Raw genomic sequence first — 23339 nt, 5'->3', positions numbered from 1 at the left:
GTAAAACTAAAAGCATCATGCTAGATGCTAATATGATTTACATTAGGCAATCACCTTCAGTTGCTAAAAAGGGGTGTCAAGTTTTGATTTAGTTTGTGGCCTGAGTTATCTAAACTTACAACATTGTTCTTTCGCTGTACTTTTGAATTAGTGTTTTGGGTTTCTTCAGGTATATACCCAAAAGTGTAATCCCTGGGTCATAAGGCAGTTCCATTTTTAATTTTCTGATAAGCGTCCATACTGTTTTCCATAAAAGCTGTGGTAGATATATACAATGGAATAATACTCAGGCATAAAAAAAATGAAATCTTACCATTTGGGACAGCATGGATGGACCTAGAGATTATTATACCAAGTGAAATAAGTTAGAAAGAGTAAGAAAAATACCATATGATTTCACTTATGACTGGAATCTGAAGAGCAAATAAATGAAAAAAATAGAAACTGAGTAATAGAGACAGAGATTAGACTGATGGTGGCCAAGGTGAGGAGTTGGGGGCTGGGTAAAAATATGAAAGGATTAAGAAATACAAATTGGTAGTTGCAAAATAGTCACAGTCATGTAAAGTATAGCATAGGGAATATAGTCAATAATATTGTAATAACTATGTACATTTAAGGTAGACACTTGAAATATTAGGGGGACTACTTTTTAAAGTATATGATTGTCTAACCACTACCTGTACACCTGAAACTTATAAAAATAATATTGAATATAAACTGTAATTGAAAAATTAAAATAAAACAATACTTTCACTGTGTCAGGTACTTGTGACAGTTAAATGAAATGGGTTCTAAGAAACACTAACCATATAATTTTATAATTCCTTTGTCTCATGTTTTCATATATAGGATTGCTTTGATTGTGGTTGTTTATTCAAATGTAATTCTGGAAGCTATGTGTTTTTGTGGTTGTCTTTGTTTTAAATAATAGAGGATTATAGAAACTGTTTTATGATGTATAGATTCTTTAAAAAGTGTTTTTTAAATTTGAACTTCAGTTATTGCATATGAGGCCTAATGTTTTGCAATTGACTAATTTAGACAACCAGTTCCCTCCATATCAATTTTTGTAGCTTTAGACTTTCATGGTCATTTGCTCTTTTTTCTTCAGTTAAAACAAGAAAAATTAAATAAAATGCCTCCAAAATTACATGTATATCTATCACACAATTAGCAAGGCTGAATTATTATTAATATAATTTTAATATGTTAAAGAGTTGTTATGAGGAATCATTCCACTTCTCAAGACAGCCTTCAATTTGGGAAGTACTAAGTAATAGGTCACTAATGAAAGATATCTGATATCATATTTTACCACCTGGTCCTCTATTGTTCCCAACAATGTCTATGTTAGAAAAAATATGTTAAGATTTTTCTTTAGTAGATGACTGGTACGAGTTAATTATTTATGTTATTCAAACTAAAATAGATGTATTCTATTTTGTTAGTTTATTGTCCACTTACATGTACTTTTAAAGTTTGTATGGAATGGTGGTTATGCCTGGAAATAAAATAAATATTTTTAATACTACCAATATTTTAGGAATTTCAAAAGAAGATTCATTTAACTATTAGATTTTTGATTGATTCCATTAGCACAAAGACAACAATATGTTGTCTCTAAATTGATTTATATCTATATTACTCAGATATGTAAATGTTACATTTACCTGAAAATGTACCTTAAAAAACTGATTTACTATTATTTTAAGTCCTATGCTTATAATTTTAGACGGTATTCTTGACATGTATCTCTCATGTCCCCCTAGTAGTCAGTGAGCTCCTACAGGGGGAGTTCTGCTCAGCCAGAAGCCTGGCAAGTGCAGTGGCGGTGGTGGGAGCACTAAGGATGTCCCATGGGGAGCGGGCCTAAGCTGTCAGTCAGACATCCCCAAAGGGCTCTGGGACTGAGAGAGGGTGCAGGCCTGGCTGGGGGGACCCCACCCTGAGTGCAAGAATTTCATGCACCGGGCCTCTAGTACATGAATAATTACCCTAAATGTAAATGGACTAAGTTCAATAAAATTGCACAGAGTAACAGATTGGATAAAAAACCAAAACTGAACCATATGCTGCCTTTGGGAAACACATCTAAGGTGAAAAACAAACAAACAAAAAACTAAGTTAGTCTTAAAGTCAAAGGGTAGAAAATGATTCTACAAGCAAATGGCATCCACAGGAAAGCAGGTGTAACCATACTCATATCTCATAAAACAGATTTCAAAATAACAAAGGTAACAAGAAACAAAGATGATATTTTGTAATGATAAAGATGAAAATACATTAAGAAGACATAGCACTTCTTAATATATATGTATCTAATCATGGAGCATCTATATGTATAAAGCAACTACTCACAGAACTAAAGGGATAATCAGACAAAAACACAGTCATAATTGGGGATCTACATACCCCATTGACAGCTCTAGATAGACCATCCAAACAGAAAATCAATAAAGAAATATTGGATTTAAATGACACATTGGTCCAAGTGGACATAATTGACGTTTACAGAGCCTTTCATCTCAGAACATCAGATTATACATTCTTCTCCAGTGCACGTGGAACACTCTCAAGGTTAGACCATATATTGGGTCAGTAAACTTGTCTCAACAAATTTAAGAAGATTGAGATCATAAAAAGCATGTTCTCAAACACAATGCTTTAACATTAGAAATCAGTGGCAAAAAGAAAGTAAAAAAACAAACAAATATGTGGAGATTATAGACCATACTACTAAAAAAAAAATGGTTGGGTCAAAGAAGAAATAAAAGGTGAGATCAAAATAGATTCTTCACTTAAAAAAAAAAAGACTTATTCAAAAGGGGAAAATCACTCTCCTAGCTACTTAAAAGGGCCAGTGAAATGCTATTTTGATATATGAAAAACATCCACAGTCATCATTTTAGAGGTGATTTTTCATTTCTGACTGGTTCTTAATACTTTAAAGCTAAAATTTCTCTGCCTAGATGCCTCTCTTGAGAGAATGAATGTCTGTCTACCTATGTGACACAAGTAATTTTAGCTGTTTTGAAACATAGCTTACTTGAGACTAAACTCTTACTCAATTTGGCCAGAGCCCCTATTGGTTTGTCCATTAATTAATGGGTAAATTTATTAACATTCTTGCCATCATGGACACAATTAATATAGTACAGATTGATAACATTTGTTCACAAAAACATACAGGTTTCAAATATACAAGTCAGTAAAACATCATCTGCACACTGCATCTGCACCCATTGTCCCAAGCTAAGTTTCTTTCTATACCCATTTGCTTGCCCTTTGCCCACCTCTACCTACTCCCCACCCCATGACTATCACCACACTGTTGTCTGTGTTTATGTGTTACATATATATATTTTTTTCTTGCTTAATCTCTTCACTTATTTCACCTAGCTCCCCAACCCCATTCCCTCTGACAGCTGTCAATCTGATCTCTGTATCTATGAGTCTCCTTTTATTTTGTTTATTTTATTCATTAGATTCCACATATAACTAAAATCATGTGGTATTTGTCTATCTCTTCCTGGCTTATTTCACTTAGCATAGTATCTCCAGGTTCATCCATGCTGATACCCCAATAACTTCTATTAAAAACATGGTACAGTATTGTGCAAAAGTAGTTTTATATCTGTATGTGAAACACAGAGTTTATTCTTGTATTATTATTTATTAATTATTGTATTAATTTCCATATGGAAAAATTGTAACTTACTTTTGTCCCAATCCTGTAATGCAAGGCTATTGAGACATGTAGGCATTGTGATAAATTAGTCATGTGACCTTAAACTCTAAATCTCAGTTTTCTCCTTTATAGAGTGAGAATGTTGGATAATATATCTCAGCTCTTGTTTTGTGATATGTAATACATCTGAGGATTTTTTTTTCTTCATCCTAGCTACTGTGTCTCTCTAGGGACTAGCATTGCAGCTCACTTGAGTGTAGTCTTCACAGCTGAGTAGAGTCCTACATCGAAGAGAAGAAACACTCTCTGGGTAGTTTCCTTTCTGCTTTATCTAAGTGTTAGGAAATCTGGCATATAACTTATATATAACATTTTAATAAAAATAGGGCTATGGCCTGGAAACATTTGTTTGGGCTTTGCAGATTGTGTGTCTATGCCAGTTTCTTTTTTAATGATGTGACTAGTTTTACACTTAAATATTTATATATCACTGACTAATTAAAAGGGAATAGTGAAATACTATTCAAGAGAAGCTGGAGGTTCACATTTATTTCCCATGCTCCACAGTTTACAAAAATATATTTATCTCTTGACTTTCTTTGCATCCACCTCATGAGTCACATTATGGTGAGCATCTTAAGACACTTTGTTTATATTTTCCTTGTACTTAGTTTGAAGGGAAAGTTGAAGCATAGATTTTATATGCTTTTTAAAAATTAAATCTTTATTGTTTAAAGTATTACATATGACCCCTTTTCCCCCCATTGCCCTCTCCCCCACCGCCCTGTCCAGGCCTTGACCACCCTATTGTCCCAGAAATTTATGGCATTTTTATACACCAATAATGAACTCTCAGAAAGGGAAACTAAACAAACAACCCAATTTACTATTGCAACAAAATAGTTAAGATACTTAGGAATAAACTTAACCAAGGAGGCAAAAGACTTGTATTCGGGAAAAATACAGGATTTTGAAAAAAGAGATAGAGGAAGATATATGCAAGTGGAAGAATATACCGTGTACATGGATTGATAGAATCAACATCATTAAAATGGCCATACTACCAAAAAATCTATAGATTCAATGCAATTCCTATTAAAATACCAACAGCTTATTTCACAGACCTAGAACAAATATTCCAAATATTTATACGGAATAGAAAAAGACCCCAAATAGCTGCAGCAATCTTGAGAAAGAATAATGAAGTTGGGGGGACACAATACCAGATATCAAGTTATACTACAAAACCACTGTACTCAAAGCAGCCTAGTACTGGCACAAGAACAGGTATATGCTTTTATTTACATGAAATTATATAATGGGGCTGGTGATAGTGATGAAGCTCTATGTGTTAGAAAACAGGGAATTGGGGATACCAGTAGCCCAGAAAAGTATATGCTAGATTGAAGGAGTTGGGTATTAAATTATTTCTGGTATGTTTCCTGACTCTAAGCTTATCATAATATGTTGCAACTGGATATGAATATTATTTGTATTTTCTTTTTACAGGATGAAGGAGTTAAAGAAATTCCTATTACACATCATGTTAAGGAAGGATATGAGAAAGCAGACCCTGCACAGTTTGAGTTGCTCAAGGTTCTTGGTCAGGGATCCTTTGGAAAGGTAATGAATGCTGTTTTCCACATTTGCTTCTCTTCTAAACATTCAGCAAAAAAAAGTGTACACATAGCTAGACATCTGTTAAGTGTGTCTTTTCTAGATTTGTCAAAGGATGCACACAAAGATAACTTACTAATTTTACTAATTTTATTTCTGTTGTACTTTTAGTCCCATTTATTTATACTTCCCATATAATAACAGGTTTCAAATGCTCTGGGCTCACTCATTTTTCTAGGGCAAGATATATCGTGGTATTTATTAGCTGCCTAAATCAAGGTAGTTTAATTTTTCTTAAAAAAAAAGGTTGACGTTTTCCTGTTTACAGGCTAACATGATCACAACTTGCTCTCTACTTCTGACTTAATCTATATTCCTTAGCTCTATCATAGAAGTCAGAATGTATGTATCAATTCATGTATAAATGCATGAATTCATCTATCATCTCCTAAAGCAGTATGTGTGTAAAGTATAGCAAGGGTAGATACTGAGGGATATGTGAATTAAGTCAAAATCCTTCCTTTCAAGAATCTTATATTTTAAGAGAGAAATAAAAATTGAGAAAGATTATCTGTGAAACTCATTACTAAAATTATTTATTGAATACTCGATGGCATATGATTTTTGGAAAAGAAATATGTAGGTCTGGTTCCTGACTTTTGTGCACCTAGTATCTAATACATGAAAATCATTGCATACATGCACTAACAGCCTTTAGGAAAACAACAACAACAACAATAATTTAAGGGAGAAAGATAATGAGAAATTCCTAATTTGAAAGTGTCTGAGATTTAATTTCAAAGAAAAAAAGTAAAGCCATTGAGCAGTGGTGATTTATCATATTCTGAAACATTTTAAAAGAAAGACACTTATTGAACATTCAGCATGTGCCTAAGAGTTGCAAAAGCAGTATTAGTGAATATAAAATAGATATTGTCTTAAAATATCCCAATATCTATGTGATATTAATATAACATTTAAAATATAGAGAAACATTTCCAGAACACAAAAAAGACAAATTAAGCTGGGTTGTAGTTTAGCAGTGAATTGGTACAAGAGATATGTGAAGACAAGGAAATAGGACTTGAATAGTTGTTCTGGCAAGAGTAAAACTAGAAAGAGCTTTTAATAGAATGTGTGTGTGTGTGTGTGTGTGTGTGTGTGTGTGTGTGTCGGCGGGGGAGGGGGGGTGTTTATAGAATTGACCTGTAGAGTAGGTATGTTCATTTTGCACAGTTTTATTTCATTTTTTAAATATAATATTCATTTAATTATTTTGCATTACATTTTTATGATATTAATTTTAGAAAACAGAGATAAAGTTCTTTCATATCCTGATTGTATAAGTGATTAAATATAAATTTAAATAAAATCATACCAGGCAAACATTTCATGATTTCAAGTCATTATACTATACTAGAGGCCCGGTGCACAAAATTCTTGCACTTGGTGGGGGAGGGCCCCCTCAGCCCAGCCTGCACCCTCTCCAATCCAGGACCCCTCAAAGGATGTCCAACTGCAGGTTTAGGCCCAATCCCCGGGATCAGGCCTAAACTGGCAATCAGGAATCCCTCTCACAATCCTGAACCGCTGGCTCCTAACCTCTCACCTACCTGAATGCCTGATCACCCCTAACTGCCCCCCCCCACCAGCCTGATCACCCCTAACTGCCTCTGCCTGCAGGTCTGATTGCCCCCACCTGCCCCCCCGCCACCAGCCTGGTTTCCCCCAACTGCCCCTCCTGCCGGTCTGGTTACCCCACACAGCCTGCTGCTCAGTCATTTGGTAGCCCCTCACTAACTCCCCTGCTGGCCTGGTTGCCCCACACAGTCTGTTTGGTCATCTGTTTGGTTATGATGATCACTTAGGCTTTTATATAGATAGACTAGTGGCCCAGTGCATGAAATTTGTGCACATTAAAAGGGAATTAATTAGCGGAAATATCTTAATATTGGTATTTGCCCTTTCTCTATAATAGAAGTGTGAGAGATGAAAGGAAATTAATAAAATGTATATGAAAATAATATATAAATTTATAAACAGTAACAAAAGGATATAACAACAAAGAGGCATGATATAAAAACAACAAAAACATGATAGGAAAACAACAAAAACATGATATAAAAACAACAGTGATGCAAACAATACTGATAAAGTTATTAAACTTATTCTAATATCTCCCTGTACACCACATTAAGAGTGAAAACACTTTCAGAGTGCTTGACTAATTTTCCTTGTGATGAAGTATTTAGAACTTTAACTTTAACGTCACATGCTCTTCAAGCTTGAGAGAAAGCAACATATAGCTGACCATGTGTGAAAACGGGTTCAGGTAGGAATATACCTACTCTGTTTAGAGCAGCGGTTCTCAACCCTTTGGGGGTCGAATGACCCTTTCACAGAGGTCGCCTAAGACCATTGGAAAACACACATATAATTACATATTGTTTTTGTGATTAATCACTATGTTTTAATTATGTTCAATTTGTAACAATGAAATTGGGGGTCACCACAACATGAGGAACTGTATTAAAGGGTCGCGGCATTAGTAAGGTTGAGAACCACTGGTCTGGAGTTTGTCCTTGTGATTTATTAATAGTCATCACAAATGCTGGCATCACGGGAAACTGTCATAGAATTAATTTAAATGGGAGGCCAGTGTTAGATGGGGACAAATCAATTCTTGGAATCAGAACAACCTCTCCCTCTGCAGATCCTGTTAATACTTCAGCTTCAATAATGTTAGGTCATAATCTTTTGATAATAAATCTAGTGCCATTACAGAGACCCCATTTACTATTCAGATTTCTCTATAGCATGGTGATTGCACCCACTTTCAATTTAACTTATGGCACATCATTCCCAAAGGAGTAATACTATTAAGAAATTCAATGGGAAAATTTTCCTTTTCAGTATCATCTGTGGAATCAGTGAAAGAATCATCACTCAAATATGTGTGAAAATCTCCATCTAGTATATCCAAATTTCTTCATTTAATTTTTGAACATGCTCATTTTTTTTGGACAAAGAATTGTATGTTTAGATATATTTTTAATATTATTTATAGATATAGAATTTCCAAAGGTAGCTTCAATAATAGATCCATTACAAATCATTTCACAGGGGATTTCAATAATATCCATTCCTAAATGAAAACTGCTATCAAGTTTGCCATCTCCAAGTTTTACTAACTATTCACTATAAGCAGAATCCTCTAATCTCATATTTGTTGTAAGAGATAACTTTCTGAAACATCCCCAAACATTACAGTACTTTAAACTCGTTTGTAGTATGGCCGATCGCATAGCATGTGGTACAATACTGAGACATTGTCGAAAATCCCCTCTGAGAAGGAGAACTTTCCCATCAAATACAACATTCAAATTCATAATTTCTCTTAGTAATCTGTCTATGGCATTTATAACATGACTAGATGCCATGGTGCATTCATCAATAATGAGAAGTTGGGCCTTTTTAATAGTTTTAGCAACTTCACTGTTTATATTGAGTCTAGAAATTGAAGTTTCATTTAATGGAATTGATAATTTATATTGGGAATGAAAGGTTCTTCCACCGAGAAGTAAATTTGCAGCAATTCGTGTTGATGCTGTGGGTGAAACAGTACCACCACGACCTCTAATATAATATATTAAAACTTTACAAAGATATGCCTCCATGCTCCGAGGGCTGTTTCCTGTCTTAAACCTCGCCCTCATGGGAAACAGCTCGGGAAGGGCGCAGCCCTTGGCAGGGCAACCCAGGACTCAGTGCGTCCATGCTCTGAAGGCGGATTCCTGCCTGAAACCTCGCCCTCACGGGAAACAGCTGGGGGAGGGCGCAGCTGTTGCCAAGGCTGCTGGGAGCCGGTCCATCCTTGCTGCTTGACACAGTCGCTGCAGGGAAGAAACATCTGCACAGCATATGTTTCAAGGGACCTGGCGTATATGGCATACTGTTCTTAATATGTTTGCTCACCTTCTTGGCGCTATGTGTTTTAACCAAGGTCACCTCTCCGAGAAAGGTTGTTTTTCCAGGTAAGGATTTTCCCCTGAAGTTAGGGAGGGAATAAAACCCCTTAACTAAGTGCCAGGCGGGTAGTTAATCACTTTAACTACGAACAATGACGCTTAAGCTACATAATCGTTACTCCCTGGAATGGAGATAAGAAACACCCTAACCTTTGAAATAGAAATTGATAGGATTGGACTCAACTGGTATAAATACAGATCTAACAAGACAACAGACACAGAACCTAGACACAGAACCTAGCGAGAGAACATGGCAAAAGATCCTGGACAGAACCTGCTACAGAACTTGGCTGGAGAACCTAGACAGAACCTGGCTGGAGAACCTGGAGAACCTGGCTGGAGAACCTAGTGAGAGAACTGAACCAGAACTTCGCTGGAGATCCTGACCAGAACTTGGCTAGAGATCCTGGCTAGGCTGCTGATCAACTGAACGCTGTCTCTGTGTCATTCCTTCTTCACCGACTCCGTTCACACCTTTGGGAACCCCTGGACCTGCTGGGGTTGGACCCCAGCACAAGGCGGCCCCTGCAGGACTGCTTCCTTCTGGTTGGTCGAGCCTTGGACATGATGCGTTACACCCAGGGTTTTTATACAAATAGATTGTTTTGTCATTTGATGTATATGTTTATTTATATGTGTACTTATATCCAGCTTTTTTTTTCCAGAAAGCATTTAACAATTTCATAGATGAATTGTAAAAACATAAAATTAAAATAAGTAGAAGAGATGATGGAATCCAAAAAGTAGAGCAGGAGATATTAGGTGAAGCCAGGAATGTGTTCTGTTGTTCATAAATGCATGGCATAAGGGCCTACACATTTAGAAGTGGGACAAAAATGAAGATTTAAATTTTCTGGCAACCATTATAAAGAAGCTGATAAATTTAATTATATGATTATTTGACAGTATCTTCAACATAGAACAGATCAAACAGACCAGAGAAGTTTTTCTCATGGCCTTTGTAAAGGAGAATGCAGTATAGCATAATGAAATGTCTTATAGCATCTTCACATTAAATATAGCAGCATGCTGACAAATTCTCAATGTAATTATGAAATTCAGGAAACACTCAGCTTTGTATGTGCAGGAACTTTGCTTTAACAAGAATATCATAGAAGACTTTTTAAAATCCCTAATACTAAAATACTGAATTGTGATATTTACACAGTTCATCAACCAAAGAAATATTAAGGTAGTAGCTTATTTTTTTCTTCCTAGCATGTGAACATGTTTTCTTGTCAGTATTGCATCATTTGTGTAGGCATTGTGTGGGTGTGACTTGTTATATGCTGAACCTATTTAGGAATTTGGCCAAGGCTATGAATCAGAAAAGTGTGGGAGCAATTCCAAGAAATTTTGGGATGCAGCCTTATTTAAGTTTTTATGCAAAAGTTCATTGTTAAAATGCAGAAAAAGGAATTTTAGACTATACAAAGCTTTGAAACATTAAATATCTTTATAGTCCATTTAATAGGGGAAAACCCTACTATAGTCAGTTGTACAATTGTACTTTAAAGAAGCACAGATTATCATTACGAAATATGAATATAAAATTCTGTACTAAACACACCAACTATAATGCATTAGTTATCATTAATGTATGGATTGAAATGTAGTATAACAAATAATTTACATTAATTATTTTAAAACACATCAAATTATGCACATGAATACATGTTTGAAATTTTCAGATTAGCCTTTACTTAACAGAGCATATATATATACAAAGCATACATTTTAACATCTGTGGGTTATAATTTTTTTTTTGCTTTCATTGGTAGTAAAGCCTTCAACTATAGGACTCAAAATGAATTTTTGAGAATATTAAACCCTTGTCTTCTGAAGTAATTGATTGACTATCCAAAACTAGTTTTTTTAAAAAATACATATTTACATCTTAAAATTCCTTGAAGTTGGTCCTTTGTCTTTAACCAATGTTAAATCTGGATGATTTTTCAATTCTCTTTAACAAACACTAATTAATTCTTAACGGAAAGTATAAAAGTCCCTATCACCAAGAGAAAAATATATTGGAGTAACTCACTCACTTATTGGTCTTTTGGACAGTTTATAATAATTGGATTAGAATGAGTGAAAATAAACCTCTGTGGTCAGGATAGGTATATATTTTGGATTCAGTAGTTTGAAGCTGAACTAACTTCTGTATTTGATTATGGGGAAGAGAGCTGAGTGACAACTTTTCTTTTGCTAAGAACGTCACCCATAAGACCTGCAAAGAACAAATCAGGCGATGAACAAACAAAAAGTTAAATCTCTAGGCTGTGAATGATGGCTTCTCTTATATGCCATATTGGAATACTAGTGACTATTAGAAGAGCTAGGGGAAAAACAGTTGTTTTATACAAGTGTCTTCTTGAAAGTCTGGGCTATCTTTTTCTGTCTTCCTTCCCTGCCTCTTTTTGCCTTCTATACTCCATTCTTTTCAACCCTATTAGAGGCTGTGTTCTACAAAACTGGTGCTCAGTGTCGTCTGTCTACCACTGGGTATCTTTAAGATGCCTTCAGATGTCCTCAGGGCAAAAGTATCTATAATTATAGAAGCGTAATATGCAAATCAACCAAATGGCCAAACAGCGGAACAACCATCTGGATGCCCTTCCAGACGACCTTCTGGACAAAGCCAGGGCTGTGAGGGCCAAGGCAGCCGGGGCTGCAAGGGCACAGGCATCTGCGTCTGCGAAGGCCTACTCTTGCATGAATTTTGTGCATCGGGCCTCTAGTTTTATAATAATACTCAGATATTATTTGTAAAACTTCTTCCACCTTGGCACAATAAAGCAGTGACACCAAACCATGTCAGAAGTCATTGTATTCTTCATACACTTTCAGCTTTAAAAAAAATATGCAAGTTTTACTTAAGAATGCCTTTGGTGAGGTGTTAGCAATCATTAAATTTATCAAATATCAATAATTGAGTACACCTCTTTTTAATATTGTGTGATGAAATGAGAAGTACACATATGGCACTTACTTGCATACCAAAAGATGATGGCTGCGTCAAGAGAGCAATTGTGTGATTTTTTTTTTTTTTTTTTTTTTTTTTTTAGTTTTGAGCTGAACTAGCTTCTTTTTAAAATGAAACATTTTTACTTGACAGAATGATGAACAAACTATGATTCCTTAAACTTGGGCATCTGCTAGTGATTTATCAAAAATGAAATGGAGTAAGCCTGTATTTCATGGGAAACAACTGACAGAATTTTTTGAGTTTGGAAGCAATAAATTAGAATTGTAGAAAATTTTAATTTGCTATCATAAGCTTGGTATCTTCTTAATACAATATATTTTTTTCTGATGAGATTACTGTTAACATTTGGAAGATCTGCAAAACTCACATGATATTTTCAAATTAGGCATGAGTACAAATCCATTTAAAGTGTAAGGTAGATCAGTGGGTTATTACTTGACAGAATATGGACAATTACTAGTATTTGATATGGCTTCAGATTCTCCATTGCACTAATCTTTAAGAAACTGCCACTTGTCAAATTATTGTTTCAAGGAAAAATAACCAAAACTATATGAACAGGCTATTAAAATATTCCCTTTTCCAAATACATATTTGTGTGAGGTCTGAGTTTTCTTGATATACTTCAAGCAAAACAACTTAATTGCAACAGATTGAATGTAGAAGCAGATATGATAATCCAACTTGTCTTCTGCTAAGCCTGATATTAGAGTCTTGTGAAAATATAAATCAGTGTCACTTTTTCAGTTTTTTGAAAAATATAGCTGTCTTTTATAAAATATTTATATTCACATGTAACAGATTTATTATCCTTAATGAATCAATAAGTAATTTTTTTTCTGTTTTAATTTTCAATACAATATATATCAATAGATATAACTCACAAAAACAAAATCTCTTTGAAGTCTTCAATAATTTTTAACACTGTTAAGGATTCCAGAGAACAAAAAAATTGAGAACTGCTTTCCTGGAAGAATTTGTTAAAGATAGTTCCACTTGTGGTGGAATCATACTCACAAAATGACTCGACTCCTTTGTTTTCATCGTTTTTGTCACATAATATTGATTAGAAAAAAAGGGAACTGTTTGGTTATCTTCATTTATTTGCCCTTGTCAGTAAAATTGAGTGAAATCTTTGAGTCTGGTTATTAGAGTTAATGCCATTTGCTTAGCTTTGAAGGTGTGTGTGTGTGTGTGTGTGTGTGTGTGTGTGTGTGTGTGTGTGTGTTGGCAATCCTTTAATCTACTGCTTAAAAAATTGATAAAGACTGACCCTTTAATCAGCTATACTAATAATATAAAATCCCATTTGTTTCCCAACAACTGCAAACTTGGAGAAAAAAGAAACAGATGAGAAAATATGCATCTGGGGTCTGAGCTTCTTGAACTTGATCAATAAGTGTTATATGACATTGAGAACACCATGATAATGTAGTTCGTGTGTGCCTTCTGTATAACCCAGGTTGAATGATATTATTTTGCAATTAAACAGTGAGACTTAGCACTGTTCATTTATAAGAAATTATTTTTATTGCTTCTATTTTATAAAAATCAGTGAGGGCAGACTATATGTATGTTAAAGTTAACACTCTTTGCCAAATGATTACCATTTTTATCAGTGAAAATTATGGACTTTTAAGAATATCCTTTTCAAGATCAAATCCAGTAAAAATAACTCCTTGGAATGAAGTCACCATAATCTTCTGTGGAAAGATACACACTTTCTCAGGCTTCTATGTTTGGGGGAAATCATGTTGAAGTTCAGGCTAGATTTTAGACAAGGAAGTAAGAGATGGTAACAGTTTTAATTTGTTAGCTCTTTGAATACAAAAATATTTATGGTGATAATGCAAACATTTTTTTTTAATTTGGTTAAACTCCTAAACTCTTTTTATTTTTTTTATTTTTTTAAAAATATATTTTATTGATTTTTTACAGAGAGGAAGGGAGAGAGATAGAGAGTTAGAAACATCGATGAGAGAGAAACATCGATCAGCTGCCTCCTGCACATCTCCTACTGGGGATATGCCCGCAACCTAGGTACATGCCCTTGACCGGAATCGAACCTAGGACCTTTCAGTCCGCAGGCTGACGCTCTTTCCACTGAGCCAAACCGGTTTTGGCAGAAACTCCTAAACTCTTTTTAGTGCAAGATAGTTTTATGTTTCAAAAAACCAAGCCTTTGTTAGCTTGTGGATCCTCTTGAATAGTCTCCTCCAATGTGGTATGAACTCTTTGTTACTGGTTCACTATGTGACATGTTAAAAATCTGAGAGTTAAGCATTTAGAAACTTTCACAGAAATTTAACAGAGTAATTTTATGTGTGGAATCTATTAGTTTAAAATGGGATTATATTTTGTATGACATTTAAGTTTTCTATATATTTCATAAAAGTACGATCTACAGTGGGTTGGAGGAAAGGGAAAAAAAATACTGATTTATCTACACAGAAAGTATGAGAAGCATCACCCTGCATGACTATGAAAATGCTAAACCTTAAATGGTCCTTGAGTTTAGGTCTGAAATAAAAGCCTTACTTTCAGGATAGAAGAAAGCAGAAATTCCATGAAGTGAAAAACCTCCCCTCAACCCTGATTTGGCTGATATATAATCCTATATAATAAAGCAGTAATATGCAAATTAACCCTCACACCCTCACACCCTCACAAGATGGCTGCTAGGAGGCAGAGCTTTTGATGCTGACTTGCTTAGAAACCGACCAATCAGAACTTAATCTGGATGAACTGTGAAGGCAATATCTAAGGTGGGGTTGAGGAGGGGTTTTAAGGGCAACAGCTGTTTGGTGTAAGGTGTAAGAAAGCGGTTCAATTTTTTAATGACTGGTTTGCCAGTATAGTGCATATGGCTGGCTATCAGTCCAGATATAGGGATTATGTATTTTTGTCTGCCAAGAGCATCTCCTCCTGCTGAAAAAGGCTTTTCTCCCCCATCCTATCCTATATAATGTATCTATATCTATACTAATAAAAGGGTAATATGCTAATTAGACTGGCTCAATGGGCCATCTTCCAGACATCTGACTTTCTTCCAAACAAAGCCATGGTGGTGGGGGCTGAGGCAGAGGCAGTTAGGGGTGATCAGGCTGGCAGGGAGGAGCATTTAGGGGCAATCAGGCAGGCAGAGGCAGTTAGGGGTGATCAGGCTGGCAGGGAGGAGCATTTAGGGGCAATCAGGCAGGCAGAGGCAGTTAGGGGCAATCAGGCTGGCAGGGGAAGGCAGTTAGGGGCAATCAGGCAGGCAGAGGCAGTTAGGGGCAATCAGGCTGGCAGGGGAAGGCAGTTGGGGGTAAGATTAGGCCGGCAGGGGAGAGCAGTTGGGGGTGAGATCAGGCCAGCAAGAAAGGGCAGTTGGGGGTGAGATAAGACTGGCAGAGGGCAGTTAGGGGACATCAGGCAGGCAGAGGCAGTTAGGGGTGATCAGGCCAGCAAGGGAGAGCAGTTAGGGGCAATCAGGCAGGCAGAGGAAGTTAGGGGCAATCAGGCAGGCAGAGGAAGTTAGGGGCGATCAGACCAGCAGGGAAGGGCAGTTAGGGGCGATCAGGCAGGCAGGCAGAGGCAATCAGGCAGGCAGGCTGAGGAGTTAGAGGCGATCAGGCAGGCAGAGAGGTTAGGGGCAATCAGGCAGGCAGAGGGGTTAGGGGCAATAAAGCAGGCAGGCAGAGGCAGTTAGGGGTGATCAGGCAGGCAGGCAGGTGAGCAGTTAGGAGCCAGCAGTCTCAGAGAGATTTCCAACTGCTGGTTTAGGCCTGATCCCACAGTTGGCGGTCAGACATCCCCTAAGGGGTCCCCGATTGGAGAGGGTGCAGGCTGGGCTTAGGGAACACACACACCCCTCCCCGTGCATGAATTTTTTACACCAGGCCACTAGTTACAAATAAAAGATCTGCCATAAAAGGTTTTGACCTGTACCTTGGGAAATAGGCAAGACAAAAATTACTCAACATCTCTCCCATCTGCAATTTTAATGTCAACAAATTAGTTACTTGATCACATTTTCAATTTAAGCAGCACTTAAATAGAACATGCTAGAATTGGAGATGGCATGTTGAGACAGTAAGCAGGTTTTGCTAATTATTTTTTAAAGCTGAATTTTACTAATAACACTTATAAAACTGAAACCCATTTACATTTATCTTTATAACTGGCTTTTCAAAATTTAGCTTTTAATGAGTCATAATGTTAGTTTACAAATATGATATATTATTTAAGCTTGATTGGCAACTTTAAAGAGTTTAACTTTCATTTGTTTATTGAGGTAATTTGCCATCATGATTCTTTTACCAGGCACACAGTTAAGAATTGCACCTGATTTCTTATTAGAAATTAAAATTCCTGGTAACTTCTAAAATGGACCAATAAGGAAGTAGAAATGAAGGTATCAAATTAATAGTCATCACATAGGTTGCTCTTTATTAAGGTAGCAGAAAGGATCTTGGGTCTTAAAAGGAGCTCCATTAGCTCAAATTGTTTTGATATTTTTGCTGTCTTTTACATAAAATCTTCTCAAAGTCCATAACCATAACCATATCATATATTCTTTAAATTTTCTTTTCACAGTAGTGTGTATGAGAGCGTGATTTACTAAATGAATGAAAGTGAGAAAGTATTAAGTAAGAGCCTATAATTTATAGGAATGTTATCTTTATGAAATAATAAATGCAAGGGCATATGAGTATGCTAATGTGTATGTATAGCAAAAATTGCTTGAAAGTTAATTTTACTTTTTTCCCCCCCCCATTAGGTTTTTCTTGTTAGAAAGAAGACGGGCCCTGATGCTGGGCAACTCTATGCAATGAAGGTGTTAAAAAAAGCTTCTTTGAAAGGTAGAAAATTAGAAAGCTTATTTAAAAAGAATTTGGTAAAGCTCATTTTAAGAAATATGCTGTGTATTGCTTGTATAAGTTGAGTAGATTTAGTTTTCTTTTTTATTTTTTTAATTAAACTTATTGGGGTGACATTGGTTAATAAATTTTTATAGGTTTCAAGTATACATTTCTATGATACATCATCTTCATATTGCATTGTGTGCCTACCACCCAAAATCAGATTTTCTTCAGTTACCATGTATTCGACCCCATTTCCCTTCCATTTTCCTTTACTACTCCCTTATCCCCTTCCCTCTGATAGTTAACATACTGTTGTCTATGTCTATGCGTTTTTGTTTCTTTGTTTTTCTCATTTGTTAATGTGTTAATTTCAGTTTTCCATCCCACCTATGATTGAAATCATATGGTTCTTGACTTTTTTGTCTTAGTTTTTTTAATTTAGCTGTAATTTATATTTCTAGGTTTGATATTTGTATATATCTTAATTTAGTGAGAGTATACCATGATAAAAATGTAGTGGCATAAAAAGTAACACATTTCATAAAAAGAACTTATTTTATTAAACTATATTCTTTTATTTATTTTCTGTTCCATCTGTGTTGCTATTACATATTGAGAAAGCACAACTGCCTGCATACACTTACATACACCATCTTCTAGGCTCTGATCAGAAAGCACCATGCTCAGTTTTAATCAATAAACTCATTTGAAAAATTAATAACTAATACATAAAAATGTGTATTAACCAAATACCTGTTTATGTCACTTTAACCCACCTTGAGATGTAAACTGAATTTATTTGCTTTCTGAGTATATGGTAATTACTGTTTAGACATATATAGACTGCAAATTTAGGAACTTATAAAGTTATGTTTTATATTTTTACATTTTTGTTTGATGGAATTTCTATGGAAATTATTTACAATAGTAATATATTCTAACTATCTGTAATTTTTAGTTCGAGACAGAGTTCGCACAAAGATGGAGAGGGATATACTGGTGGAAGTAAATCATCCATTTATTGTCAAGTTGCATTATGGTATGTAATCTGTAGAAAGCCCTAGATATAATTATTTTAAGTTGTATGCATTATTATACAAAGGAGTTAGATATCTTACATGAATGCTCTCTTCTGTGTTTTGGTATTCTATGATGCTCTTCCTATGAAATTGAAGTGCATGTAGACAAAAATTTACTATATGAGACTTTACAACACTTGTGACAATTCAATTTGGTTTATATACAGTGTAATATTTCTCTAGTTTTCATCCAAAATTCCCTACAGACAATGCTTTTATCTTCCCTAGGTGTTAGCCTCAGCCTAGCAACTGGGGCTGTTCTATTAAATTGCTGCCAGGTTATTACATCTAGTTACCTCCAATTTCTAGAACGTATTCTCTACCATTGTTGTTGAAACCAATTTCTACTTCCTACAGATTTTTTTGCAATAGCAATTAAAGTTTGTCTTCCATGAGTTGAGTCCTCTTAACAAAGTGATTTCAGTTAACCATTTTGTGTATTACTATTTTAACATTATTGCTTCCTGAGCTTCTATTCCTTTAATTGATTTTGTTCCTCACCATGTTGTCTCCCCTCCCAACCCCAACTCAATAAAGCAATACACTGTTACACTGGGTTTATACCAATCTTATACCCTAGAGGGGGAAAAGGAATGGACCCTAGACTTAATTTTCTTTTAAGGTCAAGGGAGTTTGGCTTTTTAAAAATTGGCATTGGCTCTTTTAGAAGATAGTGACCAAATAAATTTCAAGTGTTGATTAGCAAGAAAAACACATAGATTAATATTAGAATATACTGGCAGAACTATATGGGAACTGTATGCCATTCTGTACTCTTCAGTAAATAAGATTAACTTTTCATAAGTACCATGTCTTTACTAACTTGCTAAGTAGTAATATAAAAAAAAATTATCACTAACTATATTAGCAAGGAGATTTCAGATAAAGATTGTGCTGGATTCAGTAAGTCAAATCAGATCACTCACCTTATTTTCCATTTTAGTAGCCATTTCCACTAAATTCCATCAATAATACACCATAAACTTTAGTTCAACCGGCACCAATGTCTTTGTCATCTTGTGACTTGAAGTTCTGTGCCTTTATGATGCGTGTGCTGGATGTTCTGACTTTGTGTTCCTCTTATTGGTGGTGTTTCTTTCACCATGGTATCTGAGGATCAAGTGAATGACCAGACACACACAGTGAAGCAGAATGCTATCCATAGAACAACATGCAGAATTCTAAAATGGTCAGTGAGAAATTACTAGAAATACAGCTTTCAAGAGTTGCATTTTTAGCTGTATTTGCAAATACTGTGATATTTAAGCAGCCTAGAAAACAACAAAGTTGACTAAATTTTATATTTTTGTCCTCAAAAATATTTAATTTTTTTTGTGTGGCTTGATGCAGTGTTATTTTCATTCCTTACATATTTATAAACAAAACATTTTTTTCTAGTGTTTCTAAATATAAAATCTACTTGGTTTGAAATCAAGTGGTTGGAACACTTTTGAATTTTATTTTAATCATGTTCTTGATAAAAAATTTCATTGAAGAAACTTTCAATTAATAGACCAGTTTGATTCTGTAATTAGCACACAGTACCTAATGTTTGGCATTGTTTTGAGGACCAAAGCTCAAAGTGGATTTTGTTCTTGAACAGTATTCCAGTATATTTGATGACGTGTGTTGGCTTGAGGTCTAATCTTTTTTCTAATAGATTTGAAATTTATATTGTTGAAATATTGCACAAATTTGAATGAAACAAAACCTAGAAAAATGAAAACTATAGTAATTTAAATTAATCCTAGTATGTTGTGATAGAGGGACAGTTTTGGTGCCATAATTTCTCTCTTCATGGTAGTGTTGGAATTCAATGAGTTGAAATGTATTTCTGTACCACAATTTAAGCTTCAATAAAGGTTTGATTCATTGATTATCTAGTGACATAAAACAGGATTTCTTTTCAGATAATAATATAATAAGAAGTAAATACTTCAAACTAATTTAATATATCCAGCTATATGAAAAGTATTTATCTGAAGTAAGAATCAATAGCTTCTAGTTGTATTTCTTATATTTGTTGATTAACTTGTCTAAGTAAACAAGATAGTGTCTTCTGCTTATTTGTCTGACAATATTTCTTTATCCTACTAGGCTTTACCTCATGTAATATTAGGCTATAAAATTCTGTGATAATTTATTCAAAACATTATAGTGTTTGTGCTCCCGTACATGTTCACAATGAGCATATTTATCTTATTTCCTGGTTCTATTTAAGATAGTAATGTAATTTTGTTAGTGTATTTGAGTTATTTTTTCTTATATTTAGGGGGAAAAGAATAGCAGTGAGAAGTAGTAGATGTTATAGAAAGAACATGAATTTTAAATCAGACAGTTCTGAGATTGAATCATGGCTCCATTGCTAATTTAATGTATGCATGATATTGTTGAGTTTAACTTCCATGGGAAATTCAAAGGTATATACATCATTAAATCCCCAATATAGACTACTATGTCCATTTTCAATTTTTGAAATTTAAAAAAGTATCAGGTATTTATTTTATTCTTAGGTAATGTTGACAAATACTATATTAAAATATATACCCAACTATATCTATAAATAATGTTCAAGAAATTATTCTTTCACTCCTTGTTACCCCAATGGAATGAAAATGGTAGTATCTAAAGATTTCCTTTAATCTCCTGGATGTCATTAGATTAGTTTAATCAGTAAATACCAGTTGTGTACAAAACACTGTATTAGATGTAGTGAGCTCTAAAGGTGAAGCAATTTCTGCTTTCAAGAAATTTATAACCTATAAAGAATACAGACATCATTAAATGAAATAAATTAATTACACAACTCAAATGGAGTAACTACCATAAGAGAGACATTAATAAAGTACCATGCAATCTCAAAAGTAGTAGCAAGTAAAGGTGATGGGGAAGTATAAGGGTGCTGTAGGAAATGAGAAAAGGGGGAAATCCTTAATAGAGGATAGAGGTGGCATTTTGGTTGAGCTTGAAAGAATTAGTAGATTTTCAATAGGTGGGGATGCAGAGTTCAGACACTTGTAGTATAACATGATGTTCAAAAATCGGGAAAATGAGGGTAGTAGAAGTTTCTGTGTAAAGCCACATGCAAGATTGATTATGTTCTTGGAAGGGTTTTATAGTTATTTCAACACCAGGTTTAAATTTGATATAATGTGATTCAATAATGGAGCATGTGAGTAAATGCTTAATTGGTATATAGTTTTCAGTGATAAAATTCTAAACTTACATATTAATTTAAAAGTATACTAAGATTTTTAAGCCTTTAATATTGCTATATTACTATATTCTATTTTTAAATTAGCCTTTCAGACTGAAGGGAAGCTGTATTTAATACTGGATTTTCTCAGAGGAGGAGATGTCTTCACAAGATTATCCAAAGAGGTATCTGTTTGTAAATCTTTACATGTTTTCTTGAAACAAAACTAAGAAAAATAATTTTTGTTTCTTTTTCCTATAGAAATATTAAATGATATTTGTTTCATTGCATAGCATTTAGTGAATATGCCAATTAATCGCATTTTCTATCTGCCTATGTCATTTAGATTATCTCAATGTGCTACTTATTATTCTCTTAGGCACAAGATCAATTTAAATAACTGGATGAAGCATATAAGGCCACACCTAGGTCTTTGGCTACAGAAGCTACCAAAGTGCCTCTGGGAGTAGTGTTTAATATATTTATGTTTAAAACAGTTTTATGGAGGTGTAAATTACATACAATAAACTGCATATATTAAAGCACACACTTTCATAAATTTTGACATTTGTATATACCCCTGAAACCATCATCACAATCAAAATAATTAGCTTTTCCATCACCCCAACAGTTTTCTTGTACCCCTTTGTAAAGTTTCCATCCTGTCCCACCCCTACTGAATGCTTTCTGTTACTGTTTGGTTTGCATGTTTTAGGACATTATATAAATGGAATTCTATAGTTATTTTCTGTCTGACTTATCTCAGCAGAATTATTTTGAAATTCATCCATGTTGTTACATGTACCTATACTTTATTCATGTTATTGTTTTGAGTATTCCACTTTATGGATATACCACGATTTGTTTATTCATTCACTTGATGGATGTTTGTGTTTGCAGTTTTTGGATATTGCTAATAAAACTGCTAAAACATTCACATACAAATGATTGTATGGACAAATATTTTCATTTTTCATGCTTAAATACCTAGAGTATAATGACTGGATTGTATATTTTATTTTTCTTTTGTAGTTTACATTAGGGTTTATAGTTGGTGTTGTACATTCTATGGGTTTGGATAAAAGTATAATGACACATGTCTACCATTGTAGTCTCATACAGAATAGTTTCATTGTCCTAAAAGTCCTTCATGCTCTGATTATCATTCCTCTTTCTCCCCGACCATGATTGGGTTATATAGTAGGTATATGTTTTTAATTATTTTAAAGACACTTAAACGTTTCCAAAGTGGTTATATAATTTTTACATTCCAACCAGCAGAATATGAAAGTTTCAGTCGCTCTACATCTTTGTCAACACTTGGTATGGCCAGTCTTGTTTTAATTTTGGACATCTCATAAGTGTGTACTGGTACCTTATTGTGGTTTTGAATTTTATTACCTTGAAGATTAATGATGTCAGTCATCTCTTCATGCACTTATTTGACATCTATATATTCTCTTTAATAAAATGTCTGTTCAAATCTTTGGCCCATTTTTTTAAAATGGGTTGTTTCTTACTGAGTTTTGAGAATCTTCATATATTTTGGATGGTAAGTCTTTTATCATATAGGTTGTTTCCAAATGTTTTCTTCTGGTCTATAGTTTGTCCTTTTATTCTCTTTAACAGTATCTTTTTTATTTCAAATATATTTTTTATTCAATAAATATTTATTGTGTTATAGCTCATTAAACAAAAGAACATACACAAACAGACAGTAGGGGGTGAGGGCATGTGCTGGGGGTGGGAGAGGCTGAGGAGAAGTCAGTGGGTGAAAAAGGAGACTTATGTAATACTTTAAACACTAAATAATTTAAATTTTAAAAAGTATATAAATAAAACTTCATCAAAATTAATCACTTCTGCTAACAGTACCTTTCTAAAAGCAGTTC

At 34.4% G+C, this 23339-nt stretch overlaps 1 protein-coding gene across 4 annotated transcripts in view; it reads left to right on the top strand.

The window, feature by feature from the left end:
* RPS6KA6 (ribosomal protein S6 kinase A6) overlaps positions 1 to 23339 on the top strand; it is a 232026-nt gene that overhangs the window by 43911 nt on the left and 164776 nt on the right. For all 4 annotated transcript variants that reach the window (XR_004966969.1, XM_036305340.1, XM_036305338.1 and 1 more), the window contains exons 3-6: positions 5201 to 5314; positions 17088 to 17169; positions 18131 to 18211; positions 21553 to 21632. Coding sequence is in view for 3 of the 4 variants with exons in the window: in XM_036305340.1 (XP_036161233.1) it covers positions 5201 to 5314; positions 17088 to 17169; positions 18131 to 18211; positions 21553 to 21632 (357 nt within the window). In the remaining variant the exon portion in view is untranslated. The remainder of the gene's footprint in view (positions 1 to 5200; positions 5315 to 17087; positions 17170 to 18130; positions 18212 to 21552; positions 21633 to 23339) is intronic.

This window comes from Myotis myotis, unplaced genomic scaffold, assembly GCF_014108235.1.
Source record: "Myotis myotis isolate mMyoMyo1 unplaced genomic scaffold, mMyoMyo1.p scaffold_m19_p_4, whole genome shotgun sequence".
Taxonomy (NCBI): Eukaryota; Metazoa; Chordata; class Mammalia; order Chiroptera; family Vespertilionidae; genus Myotis; species Myotis myotis.
This window is presented reverse-complemented; position numbering and strand designations above follow the sequence as displayed.